This window comes from Paralichthys olivaceus, chromosome 18, assembly GCF_024713975.1.
Source record: "Paralichthys olivaceus isolate ysfri-2021 chromosome 18, ASM2471397v2, whole genome shotgun sequence".
Lineage (NCBI taxonomy): Eukaryota > Metazoa > Chordata > Actinopteri > Pleuronectiformes > Paralichthyidae > Paralichthys > Paralichthys olivaceus.
In genome coordinates, this window is record NC_091110.1 from 8,514,800 (window position 1) to 8,536,292 (window position 21,493).

A 21,493-nucleotide genomic window follows, 5' to 3' on the forward strand; every position below is an offset into this window, starting at 1 on the left:
AACCTCAAAGAGATGCAAAGAATAATTAGAGGGGTGCAAAAAAGCAGGATCTTTTTTATTAAAGAGAAAATAAATTCAATATGTCCCTGATTCTCTGACCGATCAAGGAAAAGTGATTAAAAGTTGCATGATAAAAATAAAGCCTGTGTGGAAAATAACCTTTACAAAACAATAGTTGTCAATAATAATATATATATATATATATTAGTATCATACACATTTTATATAAACACATGTTTATTGTGTTCTGTGGTACTTAAGAAAACAAATTGGAATACAATACATACAATACACAAATATTTTATTCAACTAATTTACATTAAATGAAAAGATAACATTGACATGCAAAGGTTTTTGATGTATTATTACAAGGAATGTTTCAATATAACTAAAAAAGTGCCTTTTCACATCTTTGGTCAAACACCAAAAATACATTGTTACATGATTGTTTTGATTGAAGAAGTGCTGGCAAATTAATTATGTGTGAGCATAATAAAAGAAAGAAGATATAAGCAACCAACTGAGGCAGCTGAAGATTGGCAGAAATACTTGAAACGTCACATTTTCTCTTCAGTATTGCACTCTGGAATTTAATTATGACATGAGAAACAAAAACATAACAATCAAAAGTCTGATTCTGACTTGTTAAGTCGTCGTCAGTGTCATGACAGTGATCAGTACTACTGTCAGTCCGTTATTCATCCTTTATCCATCCATTATGTGTCCACAAATTAATTATGTGACAAAAACACAAATAAGTCTATATAATGTTTTCTCTTTAAAAAATAGTCATGTGAAATAATATTAAGGGCACATACACACACACTTACATCTTATACGGAGAAGGCTTTCGAGAAAAAAGTCAATTTACGGACAAATACCTAGAGATAATGTAATTTATGGCATGTTTTCCTTTAACACCAACTCTCATCCAATTAAAAGATGAATGGCACATACACACAATACTGCATTTTGAATGAGACAAACAGAACCTTATAAATGGTGACATACAGAAAATAATAACAAACATAAATAAAAAAATAACTGACCAATAATTTATAAAATGCTTTACAAGGCCATTTCAGGCTTTGAAGAAGTCCTTCATAGTTTAACCTACATGCTATTCATTTTCAATCCACTAGGTGGATCTGTTTCCCTACATATAAAAACCTGTATTGAAGAAGACAGTGTTCAGGTTTTTTTCTCTCCACAAGGCACATGGTTCAGAAATGTTCCAGCTCAAAGTTCAGGGCCTGTGTTTTCTCTCTGAAGAGACTCGCTGCAGTTACACAGGAAAACTCAAACGCACATGAAAGTACAGATGGATGATCGGACAAAATCAGAGTACTGCAGTAGTTCAGATGTTAATAGAAGTTGTTGAGATATTAATGCCTGACTTATCGAGCCCACACGTGATGTCACATTGTCCATCAACAACCACAACAGAGCAACAACATGATCTGAATTCTTGAAAAGGTTGTTAAAAAGTTTTCACATTTTTCATTTAGGGAATAGTTTGATATTTTGGTAAATATGCTTATTCTCACTCTTCAAGAAAGTTATACTAGACGAGTGATTCCTCTCTCATTCCTGGACACAAATTATGAAAATACGGCGAGCAGCCTTTTAATTTAGCTGAACAGAGATGAAATGTAACTAAGTTTACTTACTCAAGTAGTGTGTGCTCTACTTAAAACTCATGTAGTGTACCTCAGTATTTTCATTCCATGCTCACGTTCAAGAATCAGCCAAATGACAGAAAATTAATCACCAACTATTTTCATTTTTCCGTTTAAAGTGCTGAAAGTTTGGTATTCAAGCATCTCATATTTGATAAAATGGGGCTTTTCAACCTTCACCACATCCCAGTACATTTTAAGCCCACCAACACACTGAGGCAGAAACTGGTCCACCCCAAAGACAAAACACCCAGACATAGGTAGATCAATGTAGTATGTGCAGTTAAATGTAGTGATGATGCACAGACCTAAACAACCCCTTCACAGATGCATGGCACAGCACAGGAGAGCCAGCTCCTCAGGTCAGGACTCACCTACATCTAAAGGACAAGGGACATTCAAGTGAAGACAACAGTGTCCACATTTTGGCCAGGGAAGAGAGAAGGTTTGAAAGAGGAGTTAAGGAAGACATCTACGTCAAACTAGAGAAACCATCTCCGAATGGGGGAGGAGGTTTAAGAAACTACCATCAGCCACATTCAACACAGTCTTGAACTCACAGAGGGCGGGTGGGTCAACGACTCTCAACGACTCTCAACGACCCGCAAACAACTCCCAACCAAACCAACAGCAGGGTGGGTCCAGCCTCTCAGGTAACCTTAGTCGTTAAGGTTAAGGTGGATAATTGCAATAGAGTATTTTTACAATGTGCTATAAATACTTTTACCTGAATACATCCTTAATGCACAGTTTATTTCCCCATTAGACAGGGCCAGGCTAGCTGTTTCCCTCTATCGCCAGTCTTTATGCTAAGCTAAGCTAATCACCTGCTGACTCCAGCTCCATATTTTGCGTACACAGATGAGAGTGAAATCTGTAGTCTTGTGTAACTTGTTGAAAAGAAAATAAATAAGCATATTGCTCAAAAACAGTTGAACTACTCTTTAAAATCGTTTGTAGCTCATATCAGCTGATTTTGTCTCCTCTACTTTGAACTGATTGCAGTCACTGCAGTGATTCTAACTCAAAACTTGTGAGTCTTCATGTCTTCTTGGGGTTTGAGTTCTGCTGCTGCTTCTGTTTGCGGAGGTGCGCCTCGATCTCGTGCCTGAAGAACAGCATCCCCAGCTGGCCGTGCGAGGCCTCGTTCATGGCCTTGGACTGCATGCACATGCGGTACTGGTCCGGCGGGAGCTCATCGGCACAGTGCTTCTCGTGCCACAGGTGGAACAGGCCTCGTGACGGCGCTCGCACCACTAGGAGGTTGCTGTGGAGGTACTTCCTGTAGAGGTGGACGTCCTCACCTCCCCAGCCTTTGATGTCGATGTCAAAACCTCCTGCGAGAACAGAATTGAAAAGTCATTTAAAACATGTGCTTGTGGAAAGATATTTCAAACCTCTTTATATGCAAACACTCAAAGCAATGTTTATTCTCTGCACTGTGTTCACTAACTCTTGGTGGAATGCTGATTGTGGGTCCTGATTAGAGCAAACAGAACGTGATCATAATCTCAGCACGGTGGTTGGTTGTTTGGTGAAGGGGCAGCGAGGAAACTCAACATATCTCGACCGGCGTGTTTAAATCTGCATCTTTCATGTCTGGACAATAATTCTCTCAGTGTATAACACAAGCTGGGTGTTTTGTTTTGATTTTTCTCTTTCTCCCTCCTCTCTTAATTCCTGCTCCAGGGCTAAACAGAGAGAAGACATGAACGTGAACCCAGCAGACGAACTGTTCCTTTGTGTGTGTGTGTGTGTGTACTCACGGTCTAAATAATGAATTCCATTGTCATTTCTGATGAGCATACCTGCAGGACTAAATTATGCCTTTAAAGGAATAGTTTATCAATTTGGGAAACATGGTTATTTTCAGTCCTGTGGAGATTCATCTGAGACAAATGATTCCTGAATAAAGATGAAGATTTAGCCGGAACATGGTTACTTCAGTTTAGCATAAACCCTGGGGAAAAAGGGGAATCAGCTCGCCTGCAGACCAGCAGCTTGTTTGTTTCATCTGAATAATATAAGAACATGCATACTGTATGACATACATGTATGTGCACATATGCACATACATGAATACATGCTTATAACTCTTGGCTGGAAAGTGAACCTATTCATTTATAACTGACCTCTGGCCTGTTTATAATTATTATTTATATTATTTGTTCATTAATGCAGTAATATCCTCAGACTATTTCCTACTAGATATACAATATAAGATATACAATATATGATAATAACTACATATCAGTAATAACAAGATGATGAGAAAATCTAATAAAGCAAATAACAGTCACGTCTGGTGGGAATGGTGCAGTATGCAGCAATAAAAACAATAAAACTTTAGAGGGAAACCAAATTGATGTAAATCTGCCTTGAGAGCCAATGTTCCTGATCTAATATACGGAGGGAGAGGCTACGAGATGAGATGCTAATATATGCTGCTACTGCTGCTCGGAGCTACTTCATGCAGAGTAATATAATAAAATCCCATCCGAGTTAGGAAAGTAATGCAATGTCGAGCTATTTGTGGGTTTTTTTTCACATCCATTAAGTCATGGCACCATTAGCATAACAGTGCATATTTCCGTCGCCATCCAGGAAGCCCATTTTTACCCCTAGTTATGCAACATGCAGATAATATCCCCCAAGAGCAACTGTTTATAAATACCTGCATTACTAAGTAAGATGAGTGTTGGGTACGACTGCAGTGCTCTAAATGTAATATTTACCTATGTTTATGAAGTCGGAGCGGTACTGGCAGGTCATGCCGAAGCCGAAATCCCTCCAGAACCCAGTGTCTTTCTTGATCACCTGCAGGAAAAACAACCACATGTCTTAGAGAGGTGAGAAACTGAAACAGATCAGCTCTGTTCACAGGGGAGCTACTTCAATAGCTACTGTCGGTTTGTACACAGAAGCAGCTGGAGAGGGAAAATATTTCTAAACCTTGCCGGTATAAAGCATAACGTTTTCAAGAAGTGGCTTGCAGAAGGTTTGAAAAAAGAAAAGGGAGAACATCATATTTGATTAGTGTGTCTGTGTGTGTGTGTGTGTGTCTGTGTGTGTGTGTGTTACCAGTTGCTGCTCCACAGTTGGGATGTGTTCAGGGCTTCCATAGATCAGAGTGGGGTTGTACTGGCTGAATAACACTGGGTAGAAAACCTTTTTACCTGAGATGTAGAGAGACAGTGCTGTCAGACAGCTAGGAAATTATTTATTATGGAATTTGTGTGTGAGTGTGTGTGTGTGTGTGTGTGTGTGTGTGTACTTATAGCTTCGTGAGGACACATTTTGGGAAAGTGAGGACATTTGGGTGAGTCCTTGCTTCTTAAAAGATTAAAAGAGACTTGCTTTTAGGGTTAGAATTAGGTTAGGCTTTTAGTTGTGATAACTTAGTTGAGGGTAAGGGGCTAGGGAGTGCATTATGCCAGTGAGGGTCCCCACTGAAGACACGTTGGGAAAGTTACGACATTTTGATCAGTTTTCCACAGAGTTTTACCTGGCTTTTAGGATTATGGAATATTTGATATAGTTTGTCAGTTTACTGGGCAGTTGAATTTGGGAGCCAGAGGTAATGCACTGTTTCAGTCAATAGCTCTCCATCCCCATATCACCTATGCTTCAAGTCATATCTCCAACTTCCAGACTCAGTCCATCCAGAGTGAGTTGTCCCAAGTTTGTGATTCCAGTTGTTTAGATTTTAGCCAGATCTCTCACTTGTATCCCTGTACATGAGGCGCTACAGTCCTAGAGATTTCTGACTTGAGGTGTCACCTTGTGGGTTGAGATTGAGATATATCTTCTGACCTCTTGGTTAGAAAAGGTAGGTCGAGCAGTTCAGGTTGGGAGGATCGGTTGGTCAAGGTATTACCACCTTAAGGAGCTATCTCTTGGTTAGACCAAAAAATGTTTTTAAACTTCTGACCTCTAGGTTTTTGGTTTGTTTACATCAGACTCAGCTGATTAGGATTAGGTATTATGCCAGAGGGGTTAGGGCCAGGGGTCAGGGTTACGATGCTTAGGATGACCGGCTTGTCAAGACAATAAAATATCAAGGAGGGTTAGGGTGAAATGACCCCAACAGTTAAGCATTTAGTCACGATGGTTAAGGGGCTATAAAATGTATAATGCCAATGAGTGTTCTCACAAAGATAGAAGCATATGCATGTGTGTGTGGTTGTGTTCGTGTGCGCATCTCACCGGGCTGTGTGTTGAGTCGGCAGCTGTTGAGGAAGTCGGCAGTGAAGTAGATGTCCACGTCGCAGAAGAAGAGCAGCACGTTGCCTCCCTTCCAGGCCCGGGCCCCGACGTCCAGTCCTCGACCTCGAGAAAACTCCTCGTCCAACTGCAGCAGAGTGAAGTTCTTAAAGTTCACCTCCCTGCAGATGCACATGAACGAGAGGCAAGGCAAGCAGAAGTCAGTTTTCTTACAGCATTAAATGTGATTGATTTTTTACACTTTCATTCAAAACCAAAATATCTTATTCAAACTGTCTTGCAGTGAGACTATTTCTGAGGCCGAAAATATAACTGTATGTCATGTAGAAAGAAGCAATTTAATGGAGGATTAAATGATAAAATATTTTTAGAATATTCTTACATGTTACATTTTCTGCATTTCATTTTCAGATTTGCGATATTTCCACCTTATATAATGTCTTTATAAAAGCTGTATTAGTTATTTTATTCAGCCTTCTAAACAGTATCACTGCTCTTCTTTTTATTAATTGCATTCATTTATGAGTTTATGACCTCAATCTACACAGTTTATCAAATCTCTTTTCAACCTTCTTCATTGTATTTGGGACAAGTGATGGAATTCTTTTTCTGTTTTATTGTTCTGGTTTTATTGTTCTTTTTAATGATTTCTTTGCCTTTGCTAAAGCATTTTTAATTGCCTTCCAATTTGAAAGATGTCACAGAAAATAAATTTGCCAGTGATACGCTCTGGTTAAAAATGTTTTTGATGAAAACATCACATATCTATTTAATTGAACTGACACCAAAGGGACGACAGAGAAAATGAGAGAGAATAATCAAAGCAAATTGGATGTGATGAACTGAGACGTATAAAGCACAAGTAAGATTTTTGACTGACATGGTGGTTGAAAAGTTTCAGAAACTGAGATTCAAATAAAAACTGTAGAATTATTCAGCAGATAATCTTCCACTCAGCTCTGTAGCCAAACAGTTGCCATTGTCTACATTAGGCAAATCAGCATGGAGCATTAATCCTGACACTGGATTAACAACCAAGAAAAGTGGCTAATTTACTCCAAGGGTTCAGATTCAATTAGTGGTGATTGGTTTGTTGTTTTTTAATTCATCTCTTAATTTGTTTGGGAGTGTGCAGCACTGAAGTACGATGCTCCATCAACTGAAACAATGAGGGCCTTAAGCTGTCTTTTAAATTTTTACTTGACAAACAGACGAAACACTGCTTTTTATTTTTCGCCTTAAAATAGCAGCTTCAAAATTAGTTGGATGCTCTCCTGGTTCAGGAAACCAGGGGTCATGGGTAATCCCAGTTGTATTTCAGTTCACGCAGACATTGATAGACTTTCTCTACATAAAAATCGCTTTATCACTCAGACATGGAGCCCAACAGAATTAATTTCCAGGAATGGCTGCTGAGGGCGCCGTTGCTCAGTAAACGTTACACAGAGTTGTTTTAATTTTTTTTTAAATTTCAATTGATTTTACGGTGGATATTATTCCTAAATCAAATTTATGTTCAATCAAATTACAACGACCTAAAGCAGTATGCCACATAAAGGGGCTGGATAATTTTTCAGAAGATGAGAACTGGTTTGATTTCAGGAAAATATCATCATAATGCTGGGAGAACTGTGCCTAATGAGTGTGTAAATACATCAGAGTGGTGAAGCTGCTGAAGGTCAGCAGGGACCCACAGTCCAATTTTGCCCCGGGCTTCCCTGGTGAGTTAATCTGGCAACGATCCTGTTTTCTCTCTTTCTCTGCCTTTAGCATTTTCCACCCGCAGATTAAAACATCATGACCTCACAAATCTTCACTCAAAAGTTCACATCAGCACTGACTTCATTTCATTTTTCTCAGTCTGATCCTGGTCATGATACACACAAGCTTTAAACTGCAGCCAAAGATTAATTACATGGGACATAACAAAGCTTCCTCCTGCGCTTTTTTCAAGGATGTGGTGAGAGGAACAGCTGGATCCAGATGTGCACAGCTGCAGCTCTTTCCTTAACAATTCGCACTGTAAATGACTAATCCTTTACCCATGCGTGTACATACACAGATGCTGACACACGTGCACAAGCACACGCACACACACACACACTTCAGATGGATGATACCGAGAAGAAACTGGTTCACACGTCTGAGTCTGAGGCAGAACAAACAGGATCAAACCCCCTCTTTCATTCATGTGAGGCTGTGGAACAGAACACGTCAGAGACAGACGTACACAGCTTTGTTGGAGGAAACATGGACGACGGGGGGAAACGTGGTCAGTTTGTTTTTGCCTAAGGCAGCTTGAATCACACTCCCTATGGTTCCATCTCACTGTGCGATTGTGTCTGTTAATATTGTGTACCAGCGTATATTCATGTGTATTACTGTGCAAAAAGGCTTTTGTCTCACTTCCATCATTTCAGCCTCTCCCAAAATAATAAAGTCTTTTAATCCTGAGAGGCTCTAGAAACTCAGAGCAACATAAATGTGACGCCACTTATGAGCATCTTATTTGTCTGTGGGAAAAGCACCTCCTGTCAGCCAGAACAAACAATCTCTCCATATCCCAAAAATGTCCGATGACTTCAAATGCTGTGTGAAATTTTCAGGTCAAATGAGGACGCGTCCTTAAACATCTGATTGTGTGAGTTTACATACGGTCAGTCAGAGTCCAGTCTCCTCCTCCGTCCACAGTTTATGAGCCCAAACAGAGTCAATCTGTTCCACAGTCTACACAGAGTCCCAGGAGAGGTGGACCCAGCCCACTGGCACTAAACTCTCCAGCACAGATGGCAGAGACCGTGCACAATAGCTCTGATTGTCTCACACAATGTAAACGCAACACCACGTTCCCATGTTGACTCAGGCTCAACTTTAATGGGACGCGGAGTTCATTTGTCAGACATGAAGAGAAGATTTCAAACTCTCGACAGAAGCTTCTGATGTTTTTAAAGAAAAACATGATTCTCTCATCTGTTTTAAAGGAAAAGTTTGGAATTTTGAAGGTGATGCTTCTTTGCTTTCTGTCTGTTAGAAGTTTGTTGAGAAGATTGATACCACTCTTATGTTGGTACACTAAATGCATTAACGCAAAAGTGTCTTGATCGCCACCTGGTAACTGAATGCAGTACAGGTCATAAGTCCCAGTTTCCTTTTGAATTATTTGATGAGGTCGACCTTCATGATAGATAGATTGTCTCGTGATTGGTCGAGCACATGTATTGGCGGAACTTTGCCACTAGACCGGCTCCGTCACCTGTTTGCTTTTTGCACATACTCTGGCTCCAGTTGCACAAGATGGCAGCGTTCGTATCCAGGATATTTTGGCTTCACCTCTGGATGGTGGGAGGAGGTAGAGAACCATCATCCATCTTTATAAATAGTTTCTACAGACATCTAACTCTTGGCATGACAGTTGTATTGACAATTTCAGTTATCCAAAGCATCTAAACCACATTTACAAATAAACTAGTGCATGTTTACGTTTTAAATTAAATGAAGTTGGATTTGGGTCATTAATCATTTATTGGGATGATAGTTCCATGATTAACAATTTATTGAGGATGTAATTGTCAAGGTTGATATATTGTTCATCCTTCACTGCAAGAGGGTCTCCAATAGAGTATTCAATTCATCTAACCTGCATGTCTTTGGATGCACTGTTAGATAAATATAGAAGATAAAAGGTTTATGTGTGTTGGCCTGTGTGTATTAAAATAATTCTTACAGACAAGCAGGCTCCACTTTTGTGTGTCATGTGGGAAAGTCAGTTTAAATCTGTTTTATGTATTACTTTTTTATATCCTGCTCTTTTTCTTCCTTCTTTCCCACAGGCATCAGCATCCATATTATGGCCTGGAATAGTCAATTTGTTTACTGCAGGCTTGATGACTGGTACCTAGTATCTGTTAAATTATTGAATCTGTGTCAGGGTGAGAAGCTTGTAAAGAGCTGTCATGTTGTGTCTCAGCAGCGCGGCTGATCCTGTTAGTTCTGCTCAGGACAGAGAGTGGAGACCTGATTTCCTTCTTCTTTCCCTGGGAATTTCTGCCTCTGTTTATGTATTAACTTGGGGGGTTATAGCTGGAGGACTGACTGCAGCTCATGGTGACTGCTGAATGTGAAAAGTCTTGACTGTAATCCCTTATATATGCATGGCCAAAACCAGGCTTCTTTTTTAATCTCAACACATTTCTGAGATACGGCTTCGCTCTCTGAAAGGCAAAGTCGGTCCGTTCACCACTTTGATCCAGACTGAAATATCTCAACAACTATAAAACAGATTACCATCACATTTTGTACAAACATTGGTGGATGATGCTTCTTCACTTCCTCCCTCTATCCTGAAATGAAGCCAAAATATCCAGGATACAAATTTAGGCTTCTATCCTCCGCCAACGGCACAAGTTTTTGGAGCAAGAGTTTGTGTAGAGGTAGTTGTGGAATGCAGCTGTAGTATTGAAGTCCCACTGAAACACTGCTTTTATTTCAAATATGTAAAATTAACTCAAATTTTAGGGTCAAAATAAGCACTCACATATACATCAGTGTGATGTGAACTACCAAAATAACAGAAAAATATTTAAATATATTCAAAGTGTCCGTGTTCCATTGACTAACATGGAGGAGATTTATGACCTATACTGTAGCGAGCCACCAGGTTCCACTCAAGACTCTTTGGCTTAACTATTGGGAGGCCATCATGTCCTCCATCTTGAAATACACTATGATTCATGCTCCCCAGAGGATAAATCATAATCTCAATGACCTCAGTGATCCTCTAAATGGATTGGCACAATTTTTTACATTATTCATGTTCCAAAGAGGATAATTTTAGAACCTATGATAACCTAGTGATCGTGCTATCTTCTCATCAAAATTTTGTTTGTCCAATGTGATTTATGATCCAGCACCTGCGAATCTAATGTCCTTTCCATTCGCTATCTAGCTTGCTTACAAATTTAGCTGAAATGGTGAGCATAGACAATATTACTTGCCAAGGATGTTAGCATTGTTGTGAACATTATTCCTGCTGACGTTAGCTCAATGCACTGCTATGCCAAATCACATATCCACACAGAGCTGCTCGCTATCTTGTGGCCCCATAAAATATATTTTACATTTTTAACATCAAATATTTTCCTGTTAGTCACCTGGCTGCTGTTAACTGAGGTGGAAGGCTGGTGTGTCCTCTCTGGGCTACTGTATAAGAACCTAACAGCGAGCTGGGGAATCAGTAGTCTGTGTATGTGATGGAGAGTCAAGCTATAGACTTGTTGTGATCACTCTCAGGCTCTGCCCTCGCGCAAGTTATTAACACTGAGCAATTTGCAGTATGAGTCCATACTGGCAATCTGCAAAGACACATGCTTTCTCTGATATGAATACTTGGACATCTTTCTAACTCCTCTCTGATTTGCGTCTCATTTAATCGACTCATAATCTTCTCTCCGTGACCTTTTGCTTAACATTATCTTCCTGCTTCCCCAGATCTGTCAGAGGCTCTACGGAGAGTTGTTGACCTATTTGTGAACTGAATGAAATGCCACTGCAGCGCTGCAGAGGCTCGTTTGCGAGGCTGAAACTTGGTACGAAAGATAGATCAGAGAGGATGTGGTGCATCTGTCTGTCCAAATTATTCGTCTTTCTGTTTTTATACACATGTCCAATTTTGTTTGAGACGGTTGTTTCACTTTTCTTTTTTCATCCTCAGAAAATATACCTTTGCCTTTCTCTCCCACCCAATTTTCACACATCTCCTCTAGCTTGCTGTCTTTCTGTTTTCCCCTGAGCAATCATCACTGCTTCTAAAGCACAGTAATTATTTACACATATTGACGGGTATCTCTTTAGAACAGGTCACCCATTCCTTTTCCTGCTTTGTTCTCTTTTTCACTCTGTATCTCACGTTGTATAGGATCTTTAGTCTTGCATATGTTAAAGGCTCAGAAACTTACATCCCCCCCAATGGATTCAGCTTGAGTTCGGGCTTTGAAGAACAGATGCGTAAGTGATGTACTTGAAATTTCCATGGCTAATTCCATCTGCTTTAAATTATATCCCTGGTGTCTCCTCGAAAGCTTGAAGACTGCAGCTCTGATTTACTGAAACATTGCCCTCATTAACTATATTCTACTCAGTAGAGTCCCAACATTCCCCTTAAATCCACTCAATCATATGAAAACTCATAGTCAGTAGAGTCCCATAAACATGCCTGATTTTTATTCATCAAGATCCATGAATTATTGCCTAGGAATTAAATCAAATCTTGCAATGTTAAAGAAAGTGAAGAACAATTCTGGATCTGCCCTCTGATCCAGATCCACATCTAAATTTAGTCTTTCTTGACCCAATACTATCCTTCCACCAAACTATACAAAAACCTAACTTCCTTGGCAGAGATTTTTATACCCCATTAGATCCAAGAGAGGGGTTGACATGCCATGCTGGAAAATTTGCCACAAGAAGTTTACATTAGCTGCTGTCTTGCAAATGTGTGAGGGCTGACAGCTATGAGTTAGAGCACCGCCCTGGTAGTTGGGATTGCAGAGCTCCCCGCCTTTATAAGGACAGGTGTGGGCAATTACCACCTCTTTGTCTGATGGCTGGTAGATGGCGGCTGCTGTGTTTGTTCAGGTAAGGGAAACTGGGACAAAGAGATGTTTTCGGTTTCTTGTCCATTGTGTCTCGACGCAGATTTCTGTGGCCCCATGTCTCAGCGAAGATTCAGGGTTTGCCTCTCCCCTGTTTGAGCCACATTACAGAGTCAGCTGTCCATTGTTGCTGTAAAGTAGGGCCCCCTATTGAGCAATATAGGGCTATATTCAATAGCAACATTAGGGTGAGCCCCTCAAATGTATCTGGTTGCAAATTGATGACTGAACTTGTCCCCCCTCTTTGCAGATTAAGTGCTTGGCCTATGCCTGTGTTGTCTGGCCACCAGTTTCTGCCTTGTTTTCTACTGTTGGTCTGATCTCTCATGCATCACATTCCTGATGGCCTGTTTGACCTTTAATAATTGTATTGATTGCTTCTTCTTTTTTTTTGTAACATTATTGTGAACCTGAACCAACTGAGTGTCTCTATTTTCCTTGTTTCAGGCAGCTGGACAATCTATGGGGAATAATCGTGGGATGGACACCACTTTCCATGTAGTGTGGTAGTCCTGAAGGGTGGTGGCCAGTTTGTTCTTGCAGTCTAAGTTGCAGTGGTTGTGGTCACCATGTGGTCACGTGGTGGTGTCTAATGGGGTCTGTGATAGAATCTCCCAGTGGTAAGTACGCTGCCCACATAATTGTCCCTGCTATTTGTGATAAAGTGTGTTTCTTTGTGGTCACATTATTTCAGTTATTTTAGCTTTTATAATCATTAGGAATAAGTTATTTGTTTTTACATATAATCGTCTGTATCTTTCTTCCATTCTCTGGTCCTCCATTCCTGTCCTATTAAATAAAGATTAATTGTGAACTGAATGCACGTCTCCCACTCTTCTTGAACCCAAAACAAAATGTGTTTGTGTCCATGCACACTGAGGTCATTGGGGTCTAGTATGACCCATAGGTTGTTTAAAAGACAAATGTGTCAGTCTAAACACTGTGCCTGCACACAAATGCATTTTCTATAAGAATTTAAGTGGTGCTACTAAAAAGCAGAGTGTGTGACTGCATGTGATTCCACAGAAGAAAAAGAACAAACAGCTCGAGGTGATTGGGGAGCAGAGGCAAACTAAACCAGTTTCTGGAGGTGAACTTAATTTGTAGGAATGGCAGCGTAGAATCAGATTAGCTAATGATGCCATCACTGCCGGGAACAGATATTGACTTTTGTGATTGAGGACGTACGTGAGTGTGTTCTTGGCTTCTGAGCGAGGACAGTTTGGTTGACCCTCAACTTTTCTTTAAGACTTTGGATTTGAAATACACCACCACACCCAGAGAACACTTAGTCATTAATAGTGCTGCTCTTGGTGTGTTTTGCTCTGTCCTAGTCTCAAGATCCACAATCTGATGTATTCTAGGATCCCAATGTCAGTACAGCTGTTGACACAGAATTCTCCAGCTAAAATGTTTCAGGTCTGAAAAACAACTTATATGAAATGAATTTGAATCGGTTTTATCTCCATAATTTTCAGGTTTGTTTAGTTTATAAACTGAGTAAAATTAACATGTGTTGCTGCTCACCTGAACAGATTAGTCAGTTGATAAAAAGCAATTGTGATAATCGATTAATTCAACTCACTCATCAAGTATAATTATCCAAAAGTCAATATAAATGTGAGAATTGACTTGTGCTTGGTTTTAAATGTAATTTGGTGCAGACTTTTATGGTTAAGGATCAACTGTGATAACGTGTTTATCAACAGAATTGTCCTTTTGTATTTAAAACTGTTTTAATTAGTTTCAGTGGTACTTTGTTTTTCATGCTAATATGTTAATGCTAACACATGACAAACATTATACCTGATGATCAGTTATTCTGTCTGCACATATTGACAGTGAGAGACGCTGTTGATCGCTGTTCTGTTTTATGTTTTGTATTAAATACCTACAAGGTGTTTTAAAGGTAAAATGAATGTTCTGAAATATTTGAATACATTGCTTCGGGCTCTGGTTAAGATGGACCTAAGTTGGCAATTAAATTTAGTGAGTCAATCAATAGGTTTTATCTTCATCCTTTCACTTTCAGCCTAGTAACACATGCACATCTTCCACTGTGAGCCTGTATGCAGTTTGCAATTGTATCTGTTGCATGTATTGTGTGTGCATTTGCCTGGGGACCCAGATTAAGGAACCACAGGCAATCATCTTCTAATGACACCCATTCATTTCAACCCTGGTCCAGAAGCCACATAAAAGAAATGATGCATTGATTCATACCCCATTCAACTGATGAATGTATTGTCAGCATGTGAGGAAAACACAAAAAGCCTCAGAGTTCAAAGCAGAGCTGTAGCTCTGGGGGGAAATTACAGGAGGGTGTACTTCAACAATCCTCTCTCCCTGACTGTACCTCGACTCACTTTTGCTCCAACAGTTTTCCATTCAGTGCATTTCTTAACTCCTTTAAGAATTCTCCCACATGGGATGAGATAAGTAAGCAAGGTGATATACTGCATTTAAAAATCTAATCTTATAAAAATATGTCATGGTATAAAGTCCTGGGAGGAGGGTAGTATATAACCAGGCTCTATTATATTCATCATATTACCTTAACTGAGAGCGCTCATATCTTTGCGCAGGAAATGGAGCACTGACTGATTTATTCAAATTGAGGTTGGTTACAGTGGTTAGCACTGTCCTCTTGAATCTTTCTGTGTTGGATTTGCATGTTCTCTCCATATTTCTGGCCTCCAAAGACATGCAGATTATTTGAGACTTTTCATTGACTGTAGGTGGAGATGTATGTTGGGTATGTTATACTCCGGCAACCTGTCCAATGTCAGCTGGGATCGGCTCCAGCTTCCCCTGTGACCCTCAAAGGATAAACGATGGATGGATAAAGACTGGATGTATGGTGGTTGGGGTTAGTGGTAACTTTGTGTGAACTTGTTCCAGAGTGAGTTGAGAGGCGTTAGCTGTACATCACTGGTGTCTTGCTCCATGTGCACTCTGGTTTATGTTCTTCCCCATGTCTTTGATTTTGGAATGGCACATTTCACAAATCACATTGCTCCTGTCGATCTCCATGGTTTCTACTTCACAGTGTAAACCAAAATGAACCCTCACCACTGTCCGCTGTGGACTTCAGTTTAATTCTATTGGATGAGGTCATCTGTGATGATACTCGTCAACTAAAGGTTTGCTAATGCTAACATTATCGTGTAGCGGAGGAGTCAAATGGCTGAAGATCGATTACAACACTTTGCAAATGTTTGCGTGTAAACTATTGATTAATTGTTTCACAGAATTGATCGATCACGAAATACAACTAAAACATTGCAATATTCAAGTGTTTGAATATTCTCTTGTTGGATGTTTCTGCTTTTCTCTTTACCCCCACAGGCTTTGCTTTCTTTATGCTTCATGTGACACTTCACTTGGAGACTATTTAATGCCGCCTCGTCTTTTATCTCCACAGTTTCCCCTCAGCGACGGCAACAGGAGGAGACACGGAGAGACAAAGAGGCGCAGTGTGATACTGGAGATAGTCCGACCGATTCAAGGCCACACAAACCTTCAGGGCTGGGAAATCGACAAGCATCACCATAGCAACTCCCTCAGGGAACTGCGGCTCAGTCCACAGAGTGGATCTGACTCCCGATCAGCCACCCAGCCGCGTCTCCTGTGGTGTGGGCGTCGAGGTCCTGTGACAGGGTTAGCATGAATCACGGACGATCACGGGCCTGTTGTGATTTATCTGTGTCGGCTGTGAGCTCTCAGCCCCTTGGCATGGGTGGCACACTGCTCCATTATTCATCAGCCAGATGACTGGCTGTGGCACGATGCCGACCCAAGAGGTGTGTGTTTTGTGGGTGTTGTGAGATAGAGAGCGACAGATTAGAAAATGTGAGAGAGGAATTTCTGCTGCATGTGTGGAAACAGTGACAAATATTTTTCCGGCGCCTGCCCCCAGGAGCAGGTGCGCCTCTGCGGCGGTATTTGTTTCTTTTATGTAAATATCATTCCATCTTCTGCGTTCAGCCTCTAATTCAATGATCTGATCTTGGCTGCAGTTCCAACCCACCTGGACGTGTTCTCCAGAGTGCTGCGGACTTCGCTCATCTGCTCCTTCCCAAAATACACCACTGTCAGATGAACTCGGCCGTCCTGACGCACGCACACTTCCCTGTACGTATACAAACACAAAGAGGAAGGGACAATACAGATGAAAGTGTTCTCAAAGTGAGCAGGGGACATTACAGGAAGGAAGAAAACTGGGAACAAATGAGGTTTTAAACAGGAGGCCTTCAGAGGATTTAATCTTTCAAAAAAGAACAACTTGCATTATCTATTGATTAATAATTTAAAGTTTCAGTCACATCTTAAAAAAAGTCCAATATTGTTTTTTTACCTCATCATAAATTCATTAAAAAGGTACTGCTTTGTATCTTGATTGTGATGTGCCTTTTTTTCACTATTTCCCGACATTTTTCAATTAAAGGAATAGTTAATCAATCAAAAAAAAAGCATTCAGCCCTGACTCTCCTCATTCTGACTCTGTGTACAGGGAGAGATTGTCATGAGTACAGAGACCAGGTGGCAGATGCCTGTGAGCGCTTTGATGGAGAAGTGTCAAATACATCACACGCATGCTGAAGTATAATTCACCTCCTCTGCTCAGGAGACTCGAGACTCACACACATTTGTCAGAATGTTGCCCAGAAGCACTTGAGAGAAATTATCTTGTAAAACTAGATGAACACAAGATGTTTTAAAAAATGACTGAGTACGTGCCGAGGATACTGAGTAGTCATGAATAATATTTTTACTGTAGTTAAATATGCTGTGTTGAAGGTTCTCTCTATTTTCAGACCTAAATTGATTTTTTTTCAGGAGGGTTTCAATGAAGCATTCTTCATTTTGTCATTCAGACCATGGAATATAAAAAAAAACCCCTCTAATAATTTGATCATGTGTTGAGAGTGAGTCTAAAATCAATGTTTGCTGTTTGTTTGTGCTTGTGTGAATTCACATTTTATCTGTGTATCCTGCACTGGGGAGGCATTTCACAGTGAATCAAAAATGCAATTATTTTCGAGCATGAATGTGAGTAAAGAACATTTGATACGTCCCTCACCACCACCATCCCCTCAACAAACACACTTACGTGCACCCCCCCCACACAGTTTATCCTAGAACACCGTTAATATGGATGAGGGCAAAGAGTTTGCTCAGCGACTTGCTGAGTCTTTCAAGCAAGTACACTCCTTGCCATGCTTTATATCAACGTCTGCTGGTCTGCCCGGGGGGGCATTTTAATGGGCTGCAACATTGCTACTAAGCAGGATTTACCATGTAAAAACAGCTGTGATAAGCAGCAGTGGCAGCACAATAAATCACACACATTAAAGAGGATGTTTCCTCAACTGATGGTGGAAGAGTGTGGAGCTGGATCAAGCTCGTGCTGCTGTTCGCTGATGATTTCTGAACGCATTTTAAAATATGATTTTTTTTTAATGACAGCAATTAAGTGATAAAATGTCATTTCACCTTGCAGCTGCAGGGATCCATGAAAAGAAAAGGAAACCTTTGTGCTTTTTCTTTTTCATAAATTCTTTATCGCGTACAGAGAGTATAGCCTGGATCTGTTTGTGATGCATCAAAAATGTATGGGGTCTATGAAACAACATTTCCCGTGAACTTGTAAGCTGCTTTCAGACATGCACTGAACGTGTAGCCCGGAGGGGCTCTATGCTGCAAATAATCATGATAACTTTATCTGTATAGCACTTAACTAAACAAGGTTACAAAGTGCTTCACAAAAGAAATCCATGACAAAAAGATGATTAAAATGTCTCAAGTAAGTGGCTCCCGTCATTTTCTGGAGGTTTTCCAGCTAGACCCCCCCGAGTCAAATGTACAGAAAATGTCTGAGTGATCTCATGTGAGAATACAGCAGGAAAATGTCTGGAAAATTCACCACAAGTTTGTTGGTTAGTTTTTAAAACATGACCCAAAACTGATAAAAACTAAAGGAATACAAATATCTCAGAATGAAAAAGATGTGCCTTAGGCTACACCTAGAAGATTATGACAGGAAATAAAACAAGAGTTTATCGATATGCCTGTGGTGATGTGCTGTGGAACACACAACATTGTGAACATGTCTGACTTTGGGAAATATCTTGCTGCATTTTTTTTATGTGAAACACAATTTCTGTAAAATATGCTGACCCAATTTCCTGAACATTTTCCGGAGCTCATGTCCAGAAACTGCTATAGTGACAGATGCAGAGATGCACGGGAGCTGTATTTATTCATGTTCTTGTCTGCGTCATTGAAATCTCTCTCATATTATTTGCATTGTGATTATGCCTACCAGCAGAAAAATAAATGAACTGATAACACTGAGTGCAGTTTCAAAATGTTAATTACATGTTTCTGCAGAAAAGAAAAAAACCCTCCCTCATGTTAATTTCCTTTCCTCTAATCCTCTCCACTTCTTGTAGCTGTCTGCCTGATCCCCAATTAAAATGTAAAACTGGAATCAAAACAGGGTATCACATAGTTATGCAGAGAACCTCCTTGAATCATTTATTCATTGTGATGCTTCTGTTTCTGTCACATTGTTTGTGTTACTGTGAAATCGGAGGAGGAGTAAAGAAATTATGAAAAGAAGTGGAAGGTTCAGTCTCACCTGAAGTTCTGCATGAACTGTTTGAACTTGTCTGTGCGTCTGGACAGTGGGACGATGATGTTGATGGGGACGTTTGATGTGTCCACCCTCTCGTTTTTCACTTTCATCAGCGGTCCAAAGGGACGGAACAGGACCAAGCGTCTGAATTCATTACTCGACTCCCCTCTGAAGGTCAACTCGTACAGCGTCCCTTTGTCCCTCTCTGTGCGAGTGATACCTGATTGATGAGACAAAGAGACATTAAGTCAGGACCAACAAACCTATGTGCGCATTAAATGGAGCAGTTGAGGAAATTTGCAAAGATGTAGCATGTCGTGATGTCCATGCTACATAAGGCAGTACATATATATATATATATATATTACGTTACGTTTGCTTTCAGGATTATCAGTCAGAAAACCTTGAAGGCAAACTTCTCCCATGAGCCTTAACTGAACCTACACTGAGAGTGCTATTGATCTTGTCTTTTAGCTCTCAGCAATAAAACTTCTTTCACAAAGTGGAAGTGTAATTCATATAATGAGCCTTAATGTTAGACTTTGGTTTCTCTGCCTGTTGTTCCTCTGCGCGTTTACTTTGTCTCAATGATTTGGTTTTTCTGTTTTTATTTCTCCCGGGTGTGGCTCTTGTTTAAATCCCATGTGATTTTTTCATTTGCGTTAGTTGATATCAAATTCTGAAAATTACAATAATATCTTTCAATGGAAAATCCTTTTTAGCATCAGCTTCATCATTATTTCTTTGTGGGTGAGTCATCAGTTCTCTGATAGCCACTGTGTGTATAAGAACGAGGGCAAATGAGGCAACATGAGACATTGTCCATGCTCTCTGCTGCTGGGCAAAGAGCCATAACTGCTCATACACATATTACACATAAACACTGAGAGAAAGGCTGTTATGGTCGTCCTGAACAATATCTTTTGTTATTTTGTAATTACTCAGCTGTTTCTGAGTTGATTACTTGAAAATTGACTTGCTGAGGTCGACAGGAAGGGAAATGGGGATAGATATAGAAATATAGTCTGAGAAGAAAGAGGGAGTGAGGAAGAAAAACACCAACTGGAGACGCACGGTCTTCAAGAAGAGAAGGAAAAGACTAGACAGATAGAAGACGATCGAAAACAATGACAGAGGAAAAAGAGGAGAGCGAGAACAGAAAGATGTCTGTGGGCAGAGATTTACAGTCTGATAGCAGCTTTCCTGTTGGGTTGGCCAGCTTCCTGTGATGGGAGGCCTCAATCCCCAGAGGGATGCGATAAGCTTTAATTCAGAAACTATGTTGAAGAATTTAGACTAAATGCCTTCACTTCCTGTCTTTCAGTCTAAACTGCATCCTTCTGTCCCTTTTGTGAGCACAGACCTCAATGGTTGAAGAGTTCATTTTGCATACCTCCACTGTTTGTGTGCAGTTTCAGTTCACTAGCTTGTGTGTGCAGCCTCTGACAGTTGACAGCCGTCCCGGCTGCCTTTCTCCTGTCTGGCTAGCTGGTTGAATAAAAAAAAAAAAGCAGTGTTTTCCCGATTTGCTTAAAATCGATGGGTAAATCCATTAAAGGGCACTCACTGCAAAATACCAGCAGGAGGGAGGCGCTATTTCATTAAAAGCACTCTCCTGCTGTCTCGCTCAGGATTTGTGGAGGCTGTTTATGTGAACGCACACACAGATGCACACAAATGTATGCACATCTATTAGGATTGCCTTCACGTAAACAGACACTGAGAACACACAAGACCACACACAGGCTCATGTAGATGTGAGAGGGTCCATACAGTGACCTGTGGCTCATTTCCTCTGAGCCAGGTGCACCTCCACCCACTCACACACTGAGGGATGGTGACCTTACAAGAGGAGATCACACACACACACACACACACACACGTACACAGACAAGGTTTTGCTCAGCTATCCTTGTTAGGACTTTGCAGTGACTTCCATTCATTGTGGACAGCCTAAACAAAACCTTATTTCTAACCTTAACCTAAGCCAGTTCATACCGAACCCTTAATCTTAACCTAAGCACACTTAACATATTACCCATCATATTAATCAAGACCAGGCATTGGTCCCCATGAGTCTACTGGTCCTGACAAGGTTGGTGTTAATACTGGAAAAGGTTCTACAGAGGCAACAAATATGAGTACACACACACACACGCACACACACACACCCACACACTATAATAGCACGTTTGAAGAGATGCTCCACAGTGAATGAGGAGCAGCTGTGTTCATTTCCTGAGCTTTTGATCAGGGCTGAGTCCAGGAGGATATCCTGGCTGCGCTCCTACACAAAAACA

General features: G+C 40.5%; 1 protein-coding gene across 1 annotated transcript in view; it reads right to left on the bottom strand.

The window, feature by feature from the left end:
- Positions 1–284: 284 nt before the first annotated feature.
- Positions 285–21,493, bottom strand: part of csgalnact1a (chondroitin sulfate N-acetylgalactosaminyltransferase 1a) — a 34,552-nt gene continuing 13,343 nt past the window's right edge. Inside the window, exons 3-8 of the mRNA XM_020082638.2 lie at positions 19,197–19,413; positions 16,584–16,685; positions 5,886–6,064; positions 4,761–4,855; positions 4,415–4,496; positions 285–3,016 (exon numbers count right to left, since the gene is read on the bottom strand). Of these exons, the coding sequence (XP_019938197.2) occupies positions 2,721–3,016; positions 4,415–4,496; positions 4,761–4,855; positions 5,886–6,064; positions 16,584–16,685; positions 19,197–19,413 (971 nt within the window). The 3' untranslated portion in view covers positions 285–2,720. The remainder of the gene's footprint in view (positions 3,017–4,414; positions 4,497–4,760; positions 4,856–5,885; positions 6,065–16,583; positions 16,686–19,196; positions 19,414–21,493) is intronic.